This window comes from Plectrocnemia conspersa, unplaced genomic scaffold (genome assembly GCF_051122295.1).
Source record: "Plectrocnemia conspersa isolate PC_06_02 unplaced genomic scaffold, ASM5112229v1 ptg000004l, whole genome shotgun sequence".
In the NCBI taxonomy this organism is placed as follows: Eukaryota; Metazoa; Arthropoda; class Insecta; order Trichoptera; family Polycentropodidae; genus Plectrocnemia; species Plectrocnemia conspersa.
Window position 1 is genome coordinate 1,953,377 of NW_028277168.1, and position 22,325 is coordinate 1,975,701.

The 22,325-nt window shown below is 35.2% G+C and overlaps 1 protein-coding gene across 3 annotated transcripts in view; it reads left to right on the top strand.

The window, feature by feature from the left end:
- ci (transcriptional activator cubitus interruptus) overlaps positions 1-21,415 on the top strand; it is a 113,109-nt gene extending 91,694 nt beyond the window's left edge. For 2 of the 3 annotated variants that reach the window (XM_088184400.1, XM_088184401.1), the window contains exons 4-21: positions 5,985-6,071; positions 6,132-6,290; positions 6,366-6,528; positions 6,616-6,702; positions 10,240-10,420; positions 10,490-10,684; positions 11,698-11,862; positions 12,017-12,134; positions 12,204-12,376; positions 13,669-13,776; positions 13,847-13,944; positions 14,016-14,083; positions 14,156-14,291; positions 14,372-14,515; positions 18,000-18,081; positions 18,574-18,690; positions 18,856-18,996; positions 19,065-21,415. In XM_088184400.1, the coding sequence (XP_088040526.1) occupies positions 5,985-6,071; positions 6,132-6,290; positions 6,366-6,528; positions 6,616-6,702; positions 10,240-10,420; positions 10,490-10,684; positions 11,698-11,862; positions 12,017-12,134; positions 12,204-12,376; positions 13,669-13,776; positions 13,847-13,944; positions 14,016-14,083; positions 14,156-14,291; positions 14,372-14,515; positions 18,000-18,081; positions 18,574-18,690; positions 18,856-18,996; positions 19,065-21,014 (4,172 nt within the window). In that variant the 3' untranslated portion in view covers positions 21,015-21,415. The remainder of the gene's footprint in view (positions 1-5,984; positions 6,072-6,131; positions 6,291-6,365; positions 6,529-6,615; positions 6,703-10,239; positions 10,421-10,489; positions 10,685-11,697; positions 11,863-12,016; positions 12,135-12,203; positions 12,377-13,668; positions 13,777-13,846; positions 13,945-14,015; positions 14,084-14,155; positions 14,292-14,371; positions 14,516-17,999; positions 18,082-18,573; positions 18,691-18,855; positions 18,997-19,064) is intronic. The other variant, XM_088184402.1, reaches the window with a different exon arrangement.
- Positions 21,416-22,325: the final 910 nt, after the last annotated feature.

Here is a 22,325-nt window from a genome sequence, read left to right on the forward strand (position 1 = left end):
TCTGAATTACCATATTTAAAAAAGACAAAAAAGAGAGCAGAATATGTAGCATTTTTCTTGACTTGAAATTGATTTTAAATTTAAAATTAACGGATGAAATATAAATTATTTTGAAAAAAAGGAAAAGCCTACTTTTAAAACATTTATTTACATAGTAGATGTATATAATTTTATTTAAATACATATGCAGGGATTAATGCAAATTCATCTTGCACGCCAACGGGTCGGTTGATTAGAGTACCATAAAGCAATGGTGCAGACCGTACGTGACAATAAACGGATGCATCGCAATAGCGCCATTTTTTTCAATTGACAAGCTCTGCTGTATTATTTCTTTTAAAATATTTTATAATAAATAAAATCCAGAAAAAATATAATTACAGAACAATTATATTCAATTATATATAATAATGGCTAGACCACAATGCATCATATATGGATAAGAATAAATCAGTACTATCTGATAGATGGTTAAAAAATCGGATAGCGATGGTTATTGGGGAGTTGTTCAACACTTCAAACAATGCTCTGGAAACAAGCACTGGTAATTAAGTGACAAACAAAAACAAAATTTTTCTAGAATATCCAGATTGTGTATAATTCCAACTAGCAGCTTTAAGAAGTGCTTTTCCAAATATACTTATCAATGCGACTCGAGAGAATCGTATCTCAGCATATCTTGCAGGAATTTTGTATGTGATAAAAATGGACAATATTTATATTTCCTTATGAACACTTATATAAGAATGATTTTTTAAACCTTTACTATTAAGAGTGGATCGATTGCATTATTTGTCAGTTAGACCAGAGATGCATGCTCGAGTGTACTGTGTACCTTGTATAATCACAAGGCACACAGTGCCCTCAAACTGGTCAAGAAAAAGCATAACATATTTGAAGCTTTATTACATATGTTTTATATATGGTGATAGAATCTGTAGTAATCTTGAAATATGACACCCAAATCGGATATCACTTCTGTGGAATGAAGCACATCGTTATTTGTTTTATAATCAAATATAAGTGGTGTTCTTGCTCTAGAATAATAGGTCATGAAATGACATTTTTACTGCTAAATGGTTTATATTAGCGAATGACTACGCACGTAGGTTTTCAACATCAAATTTAATTTTTTTTAATTCCTAATGGAGCACAAGTCATCGGCGATAAATGAGATTTTGGAATTACTAATAGTTTGATTAAACTCATTATTAAACAAAAGAAACATTAGTAGGCCAAGATTAGATTTTTTTGTGTTTTCTGATAGTAGTTCATTCTCGAATTGTATTGCAAACTTTAATTTCGTATGCAATAACGTATATATGCAAATAGGTATTTTCTCTTTTTGTTGTTCAAGTGGTCGGCATGGTGATCTCTAAATTATGACTAATGGCACAGGTGATTAAAAACCCGCACAATACTAATTTTGGTGTCACATTCATCTCTAACTCCATTCATTATTATTTACCTAATATCTAACTTGTTGTTTAGACGGTAATCATACACAAATTAAAGATTCAATCTATATCAATTGGCATCTACTCACATGTAAAGTAACGTACCAATCAACAAGATTATCATATGTACTCCTCCGTAACAAGTACAGAGAGCAGATATGTACATGCTATTAGCACTAGTATGCCAAAGAACTGGTTCTGCCTCAAGTATTGGAATTATAAACGACATTCGTGTTACGTAGTAAGAATATGTAATCTAAGGGATAATCCAATTTTCAAGATAGTTGCAATCTTCATGAAGTCTTCATCAGCAGTTTAAAAAATGGCATCTAACACCTATCAGCAGGTGTAAATTGGTCAAATCCAAGGTGGCCGTGCATGCTGGTGGTATAATATAATATAAATAAAAAATACTTGAATCCACTCCCATTATTAAAACGTCTGTTTTTTATTTTTATGGTATTGCGCAAGGTGATAATAATGACCGCCTTCAAAGCCTTAATTACCAGCTTGTTAGTCCTGTCGAGAAAAACTGATTGACAGCGCTAGCGCTGTGTTCCATTCATCGTTTTTTCTTCGCTCGATGACTTCATCCAGTCCCATGCAAATATAATAATTGCTATATTTCCTGGGAATCGGACCGGTTCTGGGAAACTTTTTTCGCCTTGTGTGTCTATCGCCACAGGAAGAGCGAGAGAATACTCGGTCTTTAACGAGCGACCTCTGGGGATAACGAGACGAAAGGTGTGTCCGAAAATGATCTATTATTATCTTGCCTCGGGGTTTTGATCCTTGGACCTTTCTTGCGTCATCGTACCTGTACGCGGTCGGTGATTAACGCCAGGTGTATTTAATAATGTCCGTTTTTTGTGGGGTTCCACAATTTTCTATCCAATTGGAGAGACCGCGGCGGGCTCACGACGCCCATTTGGTGAAATATAACATTGGAGTAATTGCTTAATCTGGTGTACACATCCGTTCGTTGGATGGTTCATAGAAATAATTGGTATAAGCTAAAAAATCAAGAATGGTGGCTTCGTGAACGTTTACCTCCTACATGGCAAGTGGGTGTCATGCTTTTATATTTTTTTAAATTTTTTTTTCAAAATTATTTTTTTATTATCAGGTAGACCGCAGTCTTTTTTTGAAAAGTTTGACATCCCTTTATATAGAATTGTTCAACATTTTTCGCTTTTATTTATTTTGTATAAGCGCGAAATTAAGAGTGTGAAGCGCGAGATTATGAACGCATCGCCTGGAATATACGCACGAACGCTAGATGCGGTGCGAGCAATAGCGCAATTTGGTGTATTGTACAAACCCTGTTTTTCTTTATTAAATAATAAATAAATATATATTTACTGTGGGTATATGTAGAACTTTTTATTACTATTATTAATCAGAACAGTGAATCCTTTTCTTAAGAAAAAATCCGAAGATTTACCTTACATTAATGCACAAACAATTTTATATTTTTGCTATACTGTAAGTAGTTGTACAAAATAAAAGTAAATTTCAGTCTAAGTTTTCTTAATCTTTTTCGTAGAAAAAAAAACAAGTGTCACAAACTTTTCCACATTTAAAATCTAAATTTAGTCCTGTTCGCTATTAATTATTTTCCTGCTTCCTTTTATTGTTTCACTATATGTAAAACATATACATTTTGGGTGGTATCTCGGCTCTTAAATTGGCGGATGTTGGTTTTTAGATGCTCAAATGTTTCGGGTTTATACGCTAAGACACGACTCTTAGCGTAACCTCACAAAAAAATCCAACGGCGTTAAATCGCACGACCTTGGCGGTCAGTTGACGTCATCAAAACGTGAAATAATGCGTAATGGTAACTTTTCACGTAAAACATCAAACTTTCCACCCGATGTGTGGCAAGTTTCGTTGGAACCACATCAACATCTTTGATTCCATGCCAAAAATAATCGGTTATCATGCGCCTATAGCGCTCACATTTGACTGTTACAGCCTGACATTCATCGTTTTTAAAAAAAGTAAGGCTCAATGACGCCGTCTGACCACAATGCGCACCAAACGATCCATTTCGTAAATGTGTTGTTGCAAATAAACATTTGACACTTTGAACACGCGTGATTATTGACAGCTGTGCTAATTAGATCACTCTTATATATATATATACATATACGTGTCTTAACTTAACTTTCTTACTTATTAATATTGATGAAAGAGTTATTGAATATTGCCGTAAATCCATGGACTGCAACCAGAAAGACTCTTAGAAGCACTACTAGAATGAGTCAGTAATATTTATAACTATGTAAGTGTAGAAGGAAACGGGGAACCAGTGCTGCGAGATCTGAAAAAGTGCGTTCGAAGCGATCGCGCCGCCCCTAGCGGCTGGTGCACGCAGCGTGCGTTTCATGGAAATGAGGTGAAAAAATGTGTGACCGACCGCAGAGTGGTCGTCCCGATGATGAAGACGTTCTGCGGCGGCGGCGGCCCGTTTGATGCGGCCCGCCAGGTACTGGCTGGGCGGGTTTTTGTGTCGAGATGCCCGCGGACAGCGGCGCGCAATCTTTCCTCAATAATGGACCGTGGATTAACTGCGTCCCTTCTTGACGGGAATCCGAGGAGATGTCTGTTTTCACGCGATACGTGTCAAATATGCCCCCCAAGGGTGAATTTGTCCCACCCCTTAAATTTTCCAAGAAATATGCATGTTACATAATGAAATACAATGAATCTTAATGCAATCCAATTTTAAAAAAACGACTATTGGGTGGCCAATTTTTGCTCCCTCCCCCTCCTGAAAAAAGCTAAAATGTTAAATAAAACGTTCCTGATTTTTAAACAGAAATTCTCGGGTTTTCCCTCAAGTAAAATCTAAAAAAATAGTCTTGAATCCATCTCGAAAATATGTCATTTCCGTGAAATATCGAAATACATTTTCACTAGTAGATATTTATTTTTATCAGTGAAAATTTCCATCTTTTATTATCTTTTTGTGAAATAACCTTTGAGATCAGTCGGTTTCTTTTATTGGTTTTAATATTATTTAACACCGAGAATTAGGTCTCACAAAATAACGTAGTGGGAAAATTTGTGAGTAAAGCCATCGCTAGATTTTTCAGGGTGTTCAGTAATCAATTTCAATCATTCCAAACTTTATAGTAGAACTCTTCTTTTCTTTTCTTTCGAACGATTTTTTTCAGATTCTTAAGCTTGGACCTCAAGTCGATAAACCCTTCAGCCCAGATCATGTCTTGAAATTCTGCAAATTGCATCTCAATCATCAATTTGTATCTATTGGAAACACTTTAATTCTAAAGTATTGTAGACTATTACATCCGGATACTTAATTATTTTAATTATCTGTTCCAGGCTTCCAAATTGATTAAATCTTTCGTCGAAAGGTTAAGTAATGAGTTTACAATATGCTGGTACTTTATATGCATGGGCACCATTTCATTTTGTACAGTTGCGCTTGCCTTATCGAAATACTTTTTTACTCGAGGAAAATACATATAAGTGTAGTCTCTACATCTCGCTTAAAAATTTAAAGTTCAGTTCATTTACAATTAATTTTCCACGGCTTAGCCACCTTTCATTATTGAACATCAGCATTCCACTGTAGGGTAAATCAATTTCCTGTAAAAGAGCTGAAAATTCTTGTTTGTGAAGGGCACCTCCTGATGAATAATGCATTTAACCAACCACTTGTTCCTTACAAGTCGACATTCAATAGCTTCCATAAACAATTTCACAAAGCCCACATTTTCCCCATAATATTACGTGCCCCATCTATCATCACTGATACATTTCAGACATCAGACTTTATAACAACCTTACTTATTTCGTCCCCTGATTTACTTAAGAGCACTGATTCTAACTTTACAAAATATTTTTTCATTTTTGAGACCATCAGAATATCTATCGATAAAACACCAACAGAGCATATGATGTGACATCAGTAGTTTCATATTAGGAATTATTAAAGTCTACTTTTAATTGATGCTGTATGTTTGTGTTCAGTTTAATTATTCTGTCTTTGATAACATTTCTACTGAGTGATAACTTTTAATTCGCTTAATAATAGCATCTTTATTTGACGCGTGTTGCGTCTTTGAATATATCTCAACTGTCTTGAATCCCAGCGAAGCGAAGTACTCATCGTTGTTAGAGAAAATATCTCAGATATTTCTTTAAGAGAGAGTACAGATCGTATCTATATTTTTATCCTAATGCCTTTTTGCTAGAAGCGTTGGGATACAATTCACTGAATTATTGCCGTAGCATGTAGAAATTCCAGATCTCAACCCTTATTTTTGACCGTTGCGGCCAGGACGTCAGTGTTTGAGAACGTCTCCCTTTACACGTGTCATCCAGTTTCTTAACAAGCTTGCCAGACTCAAGGAATAATTTATGTGGGATGGTGTACATCTCTTTTAGTGATGATAGTCAGATTTGTAATATTATAAATATATAAATGGTTAGGGAATATGACTAAAAACACATGCGATGCAAATTTAATTAAAGCATATCTTCATTTATTTTCAGGTTTGGAGTATCTCAATGCAAGTAGGATTCATCCAGAACTTCTAACCGGATCTCCTCTACCACCAGAATTATCAGCTAGCCTTGAAGGTATTACACATAAAATCACTCATTTTTAAATCAGATTCTAATTTATATGTTTTTTATAAGGAGCGCGTCGAGGAGTCGGCAGGAAGCGTGGCATTTGTTGGAGTCCTTACTCTGACTCATGGGAATTAGGATCCGTAGTGAGATTGTCTCCGGCTAGCCTCGCTCCTTTGGCAGCATCGAGAGCGAGCGCCAGCGGAAGCTATGGACATCTTAGCGCAGGTAAGATTAATATTATAAAATGTTGCCTCTTAAGTAGGATCGATGCTTTACATGAATGTTTTTTTCTTCTTCTAGGTACCTTGTCGCCAGCCTTGGGCTTGGCAAACAGCGGACTGCTTCCACCGTTACTCAGCAGAGGCCCTCTGTTGGCGCCGCCGGGACTTTACGTACCCGGAACGCCACATCCACACATGCATCCTCATCCTCTTATACCTCACCTTCATAGGTATGGTTTTATGTATGTAATAAATATCTGGTCTATAAATTATCAATTATAAAGTATTTATATTTGGGTAATATATTAATTAATTTAATTTTTTTACAGACCTCATGTATCGGGGAGTGGCGGAAGTGGTGGAGTTCCATTATCATCATCTAGACAGGAAGGACCGAGTATCATGGAAGCCGATAGGTATGATAAATAAATATTTCGCTACTTTAAACATAAATATAGTCTTACATACCAGATAGGATCGTTGATTAAATAGTAGAACAAATTCATAAAACTTTATATTAACATTATAATGTATAAAACCGAAATAACTAAACAAGTTATAACCATTGCTGCAGATTTTCCAATTATATCATCATGAGATATTTTTCACTCAGTCACTTTTTACATGCGACTCGTCTAAACAGGCGCCCCGCTGCGTTTAGACGAGTCATGTGTAAAAAGTAGGAGTATGTCTTTGAACCCATTTTTAGCATGTGTTACTGCATCTTGACAGTTAAACGTCGAAACATACATACAATTGTAATATATAATTAAAAGTTTTCTTAACTGCGTAAAATGGGTACCGCGTAAATCGAGCTATGGGTGTACATACATATTTCCAGCACGATAAATCAGTGATATAAGTCGGTGATCAGTATCTCAAAGAGCTGGGTTTTATTTATACTTTATAATAGCAACGAATTAAATGAAAAATAAAATAAATTATGCAATAAATTATTTATTTTAGAAATATTTTACAAAATATCTCGCTTGCACCAAAACTGTTGGACATGTTAGGTTAGTGGTTGGCAAACTTATTGGCCGAAGAGCCAAATATGTACATTACAACGATTTAAAAAAGTTCTGAGAGCCAAATCTGTTTTTTAATTTAGTAAACCTTTATTATAATTTTAGACCTTCATTAAATTACTGAATAAAACTTGATTTCACACTCAATAAAAATTTATTCCTTGATAAACAATAATATGAAAGTAAGGTATCCATAAATTTAAATCATGACAATGACTGACAAACACTTAATGCGAACAATGTCCTTGCATCTCCTTGGAAAGTTTCAGTAAATCAGGTTTATATGTTGTTGTTTTTAATTTTAGGCATGATTCCAGGTTCTCATCAATAAGACTTCTCAGTTTACTCTTGATAAAGTTCATGCTTAAAAAGGATTAATAGCATGAATATGTAGAACCAAAAAGGGAAAGAACAGCAAACGCAAGTTTTTTCAGCTGATCGTAAGAGTCAGAAATACTATTCCAGATGTTGAAAATGATCATGTCTTCATTCTCCAGGTCTTTCAAAGCAGACCACTTGTGTTGTGAACTCAGATCAAATCCGTTCTTCTCCAATATTTCAAAATCAATACAAAGACGTTGAAATTTAGAGCTCCATATTTCCTTGTTTTTTAAATCCTGCAATTGTATTTCAAAGTTACCAATGTCAGTGCCAAAAGGAGAAAATTTCAACTCAGTTATTGTAGCATTAAGAGGATTTTTGACGAATGCTAAGGTCGCTTTGCTGTTTTTAAACTCCTGAAACCTGCTGAGAAATGCTTCCCTCATATTTCAAATTTTTGTTTTGAAATGGTGTTTGTCAATAGAGGAATTATTTTCTTGGCGATGCTTCAGCAGGCTCGGAAAGTGAAACAATGTTTCCCTTTTGGGATAATTTGTTTTCGAATGAAATGACTTCTTCTAACATCGAAAAAATTGTGTTTCCTTTCCCTTGTAGTTTACAGTTAAGCTGATTTAGATGAGACGTAACGTCTACCATGAAATGAAAGTTTTGGATCCACTGATTGTCTGGATAGTAAACACCCTTCTCAAGAAGAAATGCTTCAATTTCTGGCAATAGGGACGCGAAACGTTTTAAAACGTTCCCTCTTGATAACCATCGAACCTTGTTATGAAGCAGAAGATCAGCGTACTCACTCTCCATTTCAACTAAAAATTCTTTTAATTGATGATTAAGAGCTTTAGCTACAATGGAGCTGATGATCGTGATCACTAATCCCATAACTTTATTAATTTTTTCCGGAAATGTCTGCGCACAAAACGCTTCTTGGTGAATAACGCAATGATAAACCAATATCTCGTGATTCATTTTTTCTTTCAAAATGGCAACAAACCCTTTTCTGACGCCGGTCATACTTTTGGCCCCGTCTGTGGAAATCGACACAATTTTATCGAGAGGAATATAATATTTATCCATACACTCCACCACAGCATTTGCAATATCCTCTCCATGCGTCTGACCTTTGAGTGGCAATAATTCTAAAAGTTCTTCTTTAGGACCTAAATGAGAAATAAATCTTACGAAAAGCGAAACTTGCGCTGTATCATTTATGTCACAAGACTCGTCAACTGCTATTAATAAAGCCGAAACCAATTTCAGATCTTCGATTTGCTGGATGGTTATTTTGGAACACATTTTAATTGTTCTATCTTTCATTGTTTCGGCAGACAGTGGTAACTCTTTAATTTATTTTAGAATATCTGCTTTGTTCTTAAAATCTCGAAATAGCTCTTCGGATGCATTGATAAAACAACTTTTTATGTATTCGCCGTCTGTGTACGGTTTCCTTCTCTTAGCAATCTCTTGACTAACAACAAAACTTGCCATATTAACATTGCTGGAAGATTGCATCCAGTTATTAAATACAGAAGTTGATGAATCATGACTCTTCTGAAGTTCCTCAACTGCTTTCTTCCTTGCATCAACGGCAGGATATTTAGTGCTAAATGACGCATGCTTACTTGTAAAGTGTCTCTCCAAATTTGACTTCTTGTTGTGTGCGAATTTCTCCTTACAAATAAGACATGTAGGATGGCCATTCGAATTTCGAATAAATACGAAATTTTCGGTCCACTCAACTCTAAATTCGCGGTTTTCATCTTCCGTTTTTTTTTTGCTTCCTTTTGGTAGCCCTGTCAATTGGGGCACATACATATAAAAATATCTACATACAAAATTATTATCATTATTAAAACGATGACAAAAATACCTGTAGGATGTGCAGCTGGATGGAGAAAAACTTTATTCTTCAAGAAGACACCTTTGTAACGTAAGCTACTTGCACGATATTTGTGCTAGAGCCGCACTCAAGAAGCCAAAGAGCCGCATGCGGCTCCGGAGCCGCACTTTGCTGACCCCTGGGCTAGGTGAAAGCAAGCGTTAATCAGAACATTGAACGCCCCATGAAACTCGCAACGAATCTATTTAATTGTATGTAGGACACGAAAGTATTTAGAGCGACGAACGAAGCAGGAATAACGACAGAGCGGCAGTGGAGAGCACGCTTGGCTTGTTGTGTTGACATCTGACAATATTGCGAGCTCAATCAAACAAGTTGGCTCTAAAAAACTTCTTCCGTAAACTTCAGCATTGCAGAAATAACAACACTATTATTCTGATGGGTCAGATGGATATTCTGACCTTGTAATATTAATTCTGCCTCATGTAATATAAATTCTGACCACAACCGTATTAAAATTCTGCCTCGAAAAATATGAGCCGTTTATAATTAATAAAATAGATGCAACTTTGATTTAAATCTAGTGTCTCACTACTTACTTTGAAGTTGTTGTTTGTATTGACCCCGTTGTAACGCATTAGGCTAACGCCTGTAATGTTACATCGAAAGATTTACAATAGATGATGACTTCCAGAATTTTTTAGTATTTACAAAATTATATAACAATATTTTTTTTGATCTTGTAGCGCATCAACATGCACGATGAGCTCACCTAACCGTAAAACATCAGATGCCAGAATCACATGCGAACCAGTGGTATCCAGCCGTCCTGATAGGCCTTTAGCAGCAGCTGCCGAAAGCACCGTGCAAGATAATGGTGACATCAAAGATGAGCCGGCTGACTTTATCGAAACTAACTGTCATTGGGTATGAGCTTATATAAGATTTAATAATATGCTCACGTAATTTTCCATACTAATAATTTGTATTTAATAGGTTGACTGTCAGCTTGAGTTTCCGACTCCCGACGATCTCGTGAAGCATATTAGTTCCGAACATATTCACAATAGTAAAAAGACATTTGTGTGTCGATGGGTGGGATGTTCGCGTCTTGAAAAACCATTTAAAGCTCAATATATGCTGGTTGTACACATGAGAAGACATACTGGTGAAAAACCGCATAAATGTACAGTAAGTATAACGATTTTATCATTTAGTGTTTCGTAAGTCGCTTTACCATTCATAAAATATGTTTTTGGATTTTTTTTATGAAAAAATTTACATTGAAATACTTCATAAAAGTTGAAGCGGTCGTGTTTACGCTTTTATTCGTAGTTTTCGGCGGGTCCGGTTGACGATTTGTGGTAGGACGTTTGTACAGCGAACTGTATAAAGTGGCCCTTGCGACATCTTCCAGTAAGTTCTTGACGGTGATCCTTCGACAGTCGTCGATATTAATCCTCGAGCGCGTGTCCTGGAGATGGTTGCTCAGACAGGAGGCGAGGTGTAGATCAGACTTCAAAAGTCGAGCGAAGATGAGATCCGAGTGGCGAGTTGTAGTCCAGCTGAGTGTTGTAGTCAGATGTCCAGAGTCGAATGATAATGTGAACTTTTGGCTCCGCCTTATATTCCCGGTCGGGTGCGTTGCTTGTGGTTGCGGGGTCATTGTACGGAGCCGCTTAGTTCGGGTGCAAGGCTCAGCGGGACTTCACTTTCGCGTATGCTGCGTTCCGGACGGTCGTCTCAAGATCGCCATAAAGTCATTCAAAATTATGAGGAATATTGTCACGAAACCAATGACAATATACCACAAATGTGTCTTCGGGCGCACATATCGTATGGTTAGTTTGTAGTATTATGTTTTAATGCCTTAAGATTCAATTGAACTTCGTAAAAATATCGCGCTTGTTATTTATTTTCAAAAACAGTACATAACACATTGTCTACAATGTAGAGTACTGTGCAAAAGTTTGGAGCCACTTGATTTTGTGAAGAATAAATAAAAAGACTGTATAATTACCATTATTATTTATTAAACTTATATGATATTTTAGAACCTATAAAGTAAAAAAAAATATAAAAAATTAATATATAAAACAACTAAAACTAGAATCGCGTATGTAATACAAATATTTTAATGGTAAAGCTGCTTATGAAGCATAATATTAATTATATTTTTTCTAATGTTTTATTTTATTGAATAGTTTGAAGGCTGTTGCAAGGCGTATTCAAGGTTAGAAAATTTAAAGACTCATCTCCGGAGCCACACGGGCGAAAAACCATATACGTGTGAATATCCTGGTTGCTCGAAAGCCTTCTCAAACGCTAGCGATAGAGCCAAACATCAAAACAGGACTCACAGTAACGAGGTAATTGAATTTATTTTACAGTTAACAGTATAAAAAAATATTTTAAATGTGTGCTGTTTTAATGTGCATGTCTGATCAAAAGGAATACAGGTCTGTTGAATTAGTTTGCCAGTTTATTCCAATAGATTATAATATAATTTTTTTTATTTTATAGAAACCATACGTTTGTAAAGCTCCTGGATGCACGAAACGTTACACAGATCCATCTTCATTGCGGAAACATGTTAAGACTGTTCACGGAGCAGAATTTTATGCAAATAAAAAACATAAAGGTATGAATTCATATACATGTTAATATCTTTAATTATTATATATTATGAATATATGCATTTTATTATTAGGAGGTAACCGAGATGAAGAAGCCGACGGCGGAATTGGAGGCGGAGACAGCAGCAGTCCTCGATGGGAAGGAAATGGCGGTAGTGTTCCAGGCAGAGCAGCATCTCGCAGCAGTGCTAGTGTTAAATCTGAATCGGATCATGCAATGTCACCTGCTCCTGCATCTCACGCTCAGGTATATTCTATTACTTATACTAATATTATATTGCACTTAGAGAGAAAGAACTAGTGATTAAATATGGTATATTTTATTTCCAAATAGTTCTCAGTTGATAAAACTATTTTTACTTCTCAATATTAGAGATTCGAGGTGTTTTATTTGCTTCTACTGTTCTTTGTTTTCTGGGGCTATAGTAATTCGAAACACCTTTGGTTGTTCTAATAATGAAATATCAGTCATGCATAATAATCGGTAGAGAAATTTATTCCAAATTGGAAGCGAAGTTAAGCCATGCTCTGGCTTATATACCCTTTAGAATCGGGGAAGTCTAAAGTTCCTTCCAGTTAACAATCGCTTGGTAAATCTCGATGATTTGGGGTGGAACCAGACTTTTGATTATTGTTTAAAACATACCTGTGTAAAGGTAGATATGCAATCAGTAAAAATTGGCAACTTTATCGCATTCCGACCGATGTAAACTGAGTTTTTATTCAAGTGATTTAAAACTCTTAATCAGGCAGTTTCTTATTACGTGATCAAAAAAGGTTGATTCTCAACAGGCAGTTAATTTTGTCAAATTTAAATTTATAGTTACATTCACATGTCATAAATTAAAACAGAACACAAAGTGAAAAACAATAAACACAGTCACAGAACGGCCACGCAACGGCCATTGTGATGCTATAATATAAGGTATGACAAAATTCGTAGATATGCAATCTCATTGTTTATAACAAAGATTTTTATAAGTTCCAAGGGACACAAATAAATCAATTAATTTATGAGACCCTTTTAGCAAGTCTTTCGCAACTAATTTAGTTGCAATGATTACTTATAATCTTGACAATATTTTAAAGGATATTTTGCGTTGCACAGCCAAATCCATATTCATAAAATATCAGAAAATTTACTGTTGTACATCCAAATCGCTCTCGGATTTTAATGAAAATATTTAAAAATATATAACTGCCTGATTGAAGAATAATAAATATACCTTGATATTTATTTAAAGTAAAAATAAAATAAAAGACCAACGAATAATTCTCTAGAAGTCTTTTATATGTTTTTATGGATAAAGATTAGACAAATCGGAGAAGAGGCTTATTTATACCAATGATCGTATTGTTAAACCCCACCTATTAATGTACAACATTACTTTTAAGTTTACGTTTAGTCATTCTTCAAATTATTGGATGTTCTGAAATGTCGATTTTTCTCATGTTTTTATTTGGCAAAGCACCTTTGTATGATTGTCACTTTCTACCGGGCATAACTTTAAATAACATATGCTCTTATTTGTTTTATAGCTTGCAAGGCAATGCGGCGGAGATGACTTAGATTTCGGCTCACCACCAGGTCTAGCTGGTCATTTTGTTGAAGATGCTCAAAATCCTTACTTCAGACTTGAGGGCGAAGTATGCTTACATAAAATAATTAATATAAATATAAAATCGTATTGAAACTAATGAATTTGATTATTTTTAGGTCGTGGAGGAAGAAGAATTACTTGGTGATATGGGAGAGCTTCCGCTCATGCTCAGAGCTATGGTGGCAATTGGTGAAAGACCGGGACCTCCTCATAGGTATATAAATTAAAATATATATTTTTGTTATATTATCAATATGAACTATAATATCTATTTCATCAATTCAGGTTTGGTAGTAAAATGGGTGTTGCCGGAGGCGGTCGGTATATTGGATCTCCTCGTCCTCCTGGATCAGGTATTGACTTGTTTCTTTATTAAAAATTTATAAAGCAATTGAGATGTTCATTTTATATTTATAATTTTTTAGGCTTGATGAGTAAACGTGCACCTAGTACTCAAAACGACTTAGAAAGGCAAGTAACGGAATTAGCGACAATACCTCAAGAACAACCTCCTAGACGAGACAGCGGAATTTCCACTGCAAGTAGTTTATTCGGACAAAGGTAAAAGATATTCTAAAGTATAGATTATGGTATATGTACATAGTACGAGTGTGATTCATATTCAATTTTATTTTATAAAGATCATCGGATGTATCACGTAAAAGCAGCCAAACGTCAATGGCTTCCTCAAATTTGCGGATAAACGGCGGTGTAGTATCTGCTAATACTCCTGCTCAACAAGGCTCAACATTTTATGATCCAATTTCCCCAGGAAGCAGTAGAAGGTTTGTAATAATTGAAATTTCATATTGAATCAAAGGCAGCTATGAAAATGAATCAAATTCTTTATTATTTTTACTTTTGTAAGCTACTCCAAGTACACCTATACCTCGCTATAGGCCTAGATACGTTCCACGAAACTTGGCCGCAAAGCGAAAAGCCGTATAAGGAATCAATTATTCTAATACCTGCACTTCACTCTCCGAAAGTTGTCCTAGTGGAAGTTCGACCGAAGTCGGTCAAGGTCGCAGTTTTTCGAATAGCGTTCGCACAGCCGGGAATTTCATACGCGTGCACGCTTCTCAACCTCGCGTATTATAACTACGTGCGTGTTTTAAACACAAAAAAAATTAAAGCCAAATGGAGAAAAAGGAGATGGTGGATGATTGCAATGCACCGGAATAGATCAATGTTAGTAAATAAGACATTTTATGTTGAATCGAGGCTTCACTGTCACTAATAAATAATAAACAGGAAACGTTCAAGTGTGCAACTAATGAATAATTTCTATTATTTTTTAAGGAAAAGTATGGAAAGTCAATTTGCTGAATTGAGATTTTATATACAATATATAGCTTAGGTCTTTCTCTTTATGATACATGCAAAATTGACTGCGGATTTTTGCGGTTTTTAACACATTGCATACCTTAAAAATGTATTATTCTTAAAAATGGGACGGGGCTTAGTCGCGAAAGTTACGACCTAAAAATTTGTTCAGAATCACCAAATATACACATATTTAAAAAAAAACGATACCGGGTATGATAAAATGCTAGTCAAATACTTTTTCTTAATATAAAACAGCAAATTTGTGACATATACAATTTTTTTTTTTTACGCTACGCGGCTAAATTTTTTTATTACGCTACGCACGGCCGTTAAACACGGAATTCCTCTTCCTCGGGCCTACAATTAAAGAAATGTTAACGTCAAATTTAAAATACAGTTTTGTAATGATTGTAATTTTTTAATAATATGGTTACCGTGGTAAAATCAGTAAACGTCAAATTGTGGATCGCGTACTAATGAAATAAAATAAAAATTTGTTTGGAAAGACTAAATATATACATATTTAAAAAAACGATACCGAGTATGGTAAAATGCTAGTCAAATACTTTTTCTTAATAAAAAACAGCAAATTTGTGACATATACAATTTTTTTTTTTACGCTACGCGGCGAAATTCGCACGACCGTTCAACACGGAATTCCTATTCCTCGGGCCTACAATTAAAGAAATACTTTAAATAATTGTATTTTTTAGCACTTATAATATTATATATTTGACTAAGAGCACTTATGGAATCAACTAAAGTGGAGAAATAATTTTGGCCGTCCAGATCGGGCAAAAATACCAAACAGTGGCGCGATCGTGAAGACGCCCATATTAAAATTGAATCGTTCTATCTCAGTTTGCGATAAACCATCTCTATCTCTCTCTCTCGTCACGCGAGAGAGCGAAAGGGGAAGTATCTCGCCGCTCGTGCTCGAAGCGTCTTCGGGTATTAACTTCGGAAAGCGAGGGAATTTTCGGAGGCGGCGAAGTCGGCCGCCTCGACCAAAATTACCCCCAGTTTACCTCCCGTTCGCGGTGACCTCGGAGAACTTGCGAGAGATTTTAGCGCGGGGACAACCGAGCTCGACCGAAGTAAGCCCGAATTTTCACATTATATTTCCCGTCCTTGGCCAACTGTCGCCTACTTTCGGAGAGTGAAGTGGAAGCATAATACAAATTCAATGGGATCGGTTCCAAATTTGTTAAATATGTAACATTATTTCATTTAAATCAAAAGTACATACATTTGTACATAAAATAATAACAGACTCCAAAAACCAACAATAATCCATAAACAAAAATGAAACAACTTCATGTTACATAAAATATGTGTATGAATACCTACATAATTTTTTTTAAAATGGCTTTAATCTGAAGACGATGAAGAAATGGTAACCTGCAGATCACTGTCGTTCTCATTTTTCGCTGGTAAGGATGGGCCTGGCTTAAAAATATTGTCCAACGTTGTTTGTTTTGCCTTTTTGTCTCTTTCGTTCTTCAGTGATTAATAACAGCTAATGGCTGAGTTAATTCCTCGAGAAACTTTAGCGCTACGTTCGACGTCAGGATCGTTTTCAAGGAAGATGTTTATTCCTTGTTCGAAATAGGAAAAAGCTTTTGACAATTTTTTTGATGTTAGCTGTTTGAATACAACAGGCTCTGTCTCTTCATCAAATGCCGGTTCTGCTTGCAACTGAATGAGCTCCTTATATGAAAGGAGTTCCCTATCAGCTTCAAGTAGATCAAGCACATCACGTTCGTTCAAACCTTCAAAGCCGAGATCATGTGCTAGATCCAAAATGTTTTGCCTAATTTCAGGAAGGCAATTAACTTCTGCATCAGTACTTTTTACACATTTTGGCCAAATTTTTTCCAAACATGGTTCATTGTTGTTAATTTTAATTCCTTCCATGATTCGCTGATGCTTGCTGTCAACAGCATCCTTGATGTTATAGTTTTTACAAAATGTTTTAATTGAAGATTTACGATCGGTTTCCCTTATAAGTTGTCGGAAAGTTCGGCGTAGGTAATATTCCTTAAAAGTGGCTACTGCACCCTGATCCACTGGTTGGACCAGAGCTGTTGTATTTTTCGGAAGGTACTAAATCATGACATCTTCAGATAGTTCGGATAAATTAGTAGGATGCCCTGGTGCATTATCCAAAATTAGCAAAGCCTTGTTGCTTAAGTTATTGTCTCGCAAATATTTTTTCACTTCTGTGCAAAAGTGATTTTTGAACCAATCCTTTAAAGTAGCTTTAGTCATCCAAGCTTTCTTGTTGGATCTCCATATGACGGGTAATTGATTTTTATTTAGTCCTTTAAGAGGCCATGGATTTTCGGACAAATATATTAAAAGTTATGATAGCTTAAAATCACCCGCGGCATTTGCATCAAGTAGCAAAGTTAATCGTTCTTTAGACACCTTATAACCAGGCGCAGATTTTTTGGTTTTTGAAATGTACGTGCAATCAGGCATTCGCTTCCAATAAAGCCCTGTTTCATCTACGTTAAACACTTGTTCAGGTTTATGACCACCTCTTTCAATAATTCCCTTTAAAATGTTGGGATATTCCTTAGATGTGGCCTCATCGGCGCTAGCTGCTTCACCTTTCATTTTAAAATTATGCAAATTAAATCTATTTTTAAATTTTTAAAAAAATCGACATTGAAAAAAAGTTTTATAGCCGTTATAGCGAAACATTTTAGGCCGTAAATCGAAAACGTGCCTTAATTGAAGAGGGCCGTTATAGCGAAAGGCCGTATAAAGTGCGGCCGTATAGCGAGGTATGGGTGTAATGATGTTGCTTTTTGTCCGTATTCTTGTGGTTAACAATAAAATGTTATATTTTTATTAAAACTGTATGTCACATGTGTTTCAAATAAAAAAAAAATGTATTATAAGTAGCTCATTTTATTTTTATTTTAATTCTAGATCTAGTCAAGTATCAAGTGCTTGTCCGGGTTATGCTCCAGCTCCACCATCGCATCTAACAGCCGCTACATTACTAGCACAGGTATTATAAATATAAAAAGTGTATTACTAGCATAAAATCCGTTAAAAAGATCAATCTTGTATGTAAAAGTAATATAATTTAATTGTTGACTTGGTAACCTAAAGAAAAATATCCACATTATCTTATATATATACACATATAGCCGTTTAATAGTATTGTACCTATTAGTGAACATTACTTTTTGATTGATAGTTCATAATTATTAATCTCATCTTAAATATTCATGAATTGCTCCAATACTGTTGTATACTATTTATAAAATCAGACAGTATTGTTATATGTAGATCTGTTATTTAATATAAAATAAAACTATTTTATATATATACAAAAAAATATTCAATAAATTTAGTCAACCTTTAAAATATTTAGTTTCACTCGCAACTAACTTCAGAGAATTCTACACGGATCTGGTTTCTTATATTAATATTCAATTAATTTATTGCCAAATTCATGAGTTTCATTTAATTACTATAATCAAATTATTATCTTCAGAGTTTACAAGAGTTAGCTAACGGCGGTGAAGTGATGATTATGACAGCTGATCAAATCAAAGAAGAAGCTAGAAGACTATCCGGTCAATCGAATCTCAGTAATGAGGAAGATGCTAAGGTAATTATGGATTGTATCCTTTATTTTTATACGTGTGTTAGGTCTTTTTTTATGCGTTTTCCTATGGAACGTATCTACCGCATAAAAATAGATCCGAGTGTACTTATTTATATATTTATCTGTTCAAAATCAGTCTAACTTAATCTTTATTTATTTTACTTTCAGAGTATTTATGATCAAGTAGACGAGATTGGCCAACTATCGCACAATTCAAACATTGTACCTGAAAATAATTGTCCTCAAAATAACACGATAGTCACATCAGCCCAAATTCACCATCCGAACCAAGAAGTGCAATTAGAAGAGGTAATTTATTGGTCTTGGATATTATTTTACATTATACCGAAACAAGATAATCTAATTTATATTTGCAGGTACCGGAAGGCGAAATGTTGGAGAATAAACTTGTAATACCTGATGAGATGATGCAATATCTTAACCAATCCATATTGGGTGTAGATGCCGCTTCACCAGCAGGTGTTACTACTCAAAACGCCGGACAAGCCGAAACGTCCAAAGTGAAACAGCAAGACATAGATTCCGTAAAGGATGAAAATTTAGTTAAAAATAAAGCCACAGACAACGTGGTTAAAGATACAACAAGTTCTAATAAAAAAAGTGAAACTGTGAAAACTGAAAATTTGCTAGAAGCTGATGCTAAAAAGCCAAACGAGGAAGTTGCAATGTCTTTAGATTCTTCGGGAATCAATCCGGTTGCGGAATTGATCAAGAATTCTGAGATAGTCACTCCTAAATCGCCTATGAAGAAAAATGTGGACGCTAATAATCAAGTGTATCAAAATGTTTTATCGCCGAATTGTGTTCAGGTTAATAATAATAAGGCTCCACAGATGTATAATCAAGCGCAGATGCAATGTCCTGCTAATTTGAACAGCATTCATAGACAAATGGAACACTTGCAAGCGTTCCAACAGAACAACTCGAATTTATTGGCAGTGAGGCAAAGCTTAGGAATGATGCAACCGAATATGTATCCTCAAGCTAATCAGTACGGAAGTCAAATGGCGAATAACTTTAACGCCTCTCTGCTCATGAATCAACAGAATAATATGAACATGTACAACAATCAGCCGCACATGTATTCGGTGCAACAAAACATGATGATGCAACAGCAACAGAACATGGTGATGATGAATCAAAACAATATGAATATGAATCAAATGATGCAGATGAACATGAACGTTAACAGTCAGAAGCCTATGATGAACCCCCAACATGTTCTCAATCCCACGAGTCCTCAAAATCAGCAAGTTCCTATAAACGTGATGAGTCCGCATTCAGTGAACTTGATGAGTCCGCATTCTGTGAATATGATGAGTCCGCATTCGGCGAATATGATGAGCCCGCATTCGGTGAACGTGATGAGTCCGCATTCGGTCAACGTGATGAGTCCTCAGATGAACGACATGACAAACGCACCGTCAGTTATCGAAGTTAAAAATCAAGGATCGACTTCAATGCCTCCGCCTCAGTTACCGCCAAATATAAAACAATATCAAAATCACTATCAGAATGGAGCGAACAACGTCGCCAAATTAATGCAGTACCAAATGCAGTGTAGCTCTAATCAAGTCATGCTGCCGGGGTCGACCGGTTCCTCTATGAGTGTAGATCAAAGTTTAGGTAGCAACGCTAATCTTAAAATCAATACTAGCGCTAATCATTACGGTAATGTTAATCTGTGTGATCGTCACATGCAGCATATGAACGGCGTCGTAAACTTCAATCCTCAATTTAATCAGCAAAACGTTCAGAGTAAAGCGGTGCTAGATAACAACGCTAAGAATGACTTTAAAAATTTCAACGGAATGTGTAATAATTATAACCAACAGTGGGACTATCAAGCGAACGGGAACAACAGTACAAATTATCCGTATAATCAAAACTATCAGTATCAATTTAATTATAACCAAAGAATACCTTCTAATACCAACGGGAATGTGACTTGTGATAACACGAGTGGAGGGAGAACTATTATTAACAATCGAGTGGAGCAACCGACGGCAACGGCTGCCAGGACTAACGACTGCGAAGACAGCTTGTCGCATAGAAATGCAGACGAGGTACAAGTTTGGGACATTTCGCAATCACAGGGCAGTCCCGCTAGGAGTAGCATTCGTCAAGAGGCATACCGCAGGACGTTAGCTTACGTCCAGAGCGTTCAAGGCTGGACTAATCCGGAGACTGTCTCCAGCAGTACGCATCCGATTTGTAGCAGTAATTCGAACATGGTAGTAAACGACTTGAACACGTCATTGTCATCGTTCCAAGAAGAAAACCAATTTTTGCAAATGATACAATAGTGTAATCGTAATTTCAACTTAAAAACTCGACGATCTCATTCGAGCATTTATCTTAGTGAGGAGGTGATTTAAGTGTCAGTTTATAAAAGCAAGTATGACACAATAAATATCATTCTGTCTATTAGTAGATAACAAACCGGATCATTAACCCTTTTGTTGCGAAATCCGATATATCAGCTTTTGCTACTTTAGTAAAAATTGTTGGATTCGACATCATCGTTGCATAAAATATCAGATATTTGCTTCAGAGAATTTTTTTTTCCGAATATATATTTTTTTATTAGGTACAGTAGACCCCCCAATAACACGGTAAATTGGGGACGTAATTTGGGTGTCCGTTACTTTATGTGTGAGCGAGCCAAAGGGAGAATATCTCACCGCACGCGCCTGATTTGTATTGCAAAAAATTGTGTGAATATTTTCTAGTCCCCCAATTACACGCATCTAAATACTCGCACATTCTCAATTTATCGTGTTATTGGGGGGTCTACTGTAATTCATTAAAAATGAGATAGTTATCATATATTGCTTGGCAATAAAAGGGTTATTAGACATAAGTGTGTGATGCTTGTAATTAAATTGTTCAATAATGTATGGAAAATATTTTTTATGTAATATGATAATATTACAATCCGGTTCCGCAGTGCTAACACAAGTATACAACATATGTGTAAAGATAACAATAACATTTACACAATTTAGTAAAAGAATAATAAAAACTTAGTTGCAATAAAAACAATGTCATAAATATATTCAGTTAAACGAACTGCGGAACTAGATTTTAATGATGATTATGGCTATATAGAAAAAAAGGTATGTCAATATATTATTAAATTATAATATATAGTCAAAAATAACTACTTATTACACATGACATTTTAGTTCCTATTTCATTTATTATTATTATTTTATTATTGTCTTTTTCAATCACAAACATTTTCTATTCGCCATAATCTAAGGCTGTGCACATTGTTTTATTAAGCAATAATCAACGGTTGTTCTATAGAAAAGATGATAAATAATTTGGTGAATTTATTGTAATTGTTCCTTTTTAATTAAAAGAAATGCATAAGTACGTCTTAGTGTCTATTGATTTATTAAAAAAAATCTGTGTGTATTGTTTATTAAAAAAGACACGGGTAATATTGTATATATATAGATATTATATGTATATTATTATACCTTGGCATAATTGTCTTGGCATGATTACTAAATAGAATATATCTTGTTTATGTATATTTTTATCATGATTATTTCATTTGTATATAAAAATACTTAATTAAGATATATCTACATTTTAACTTAGATATT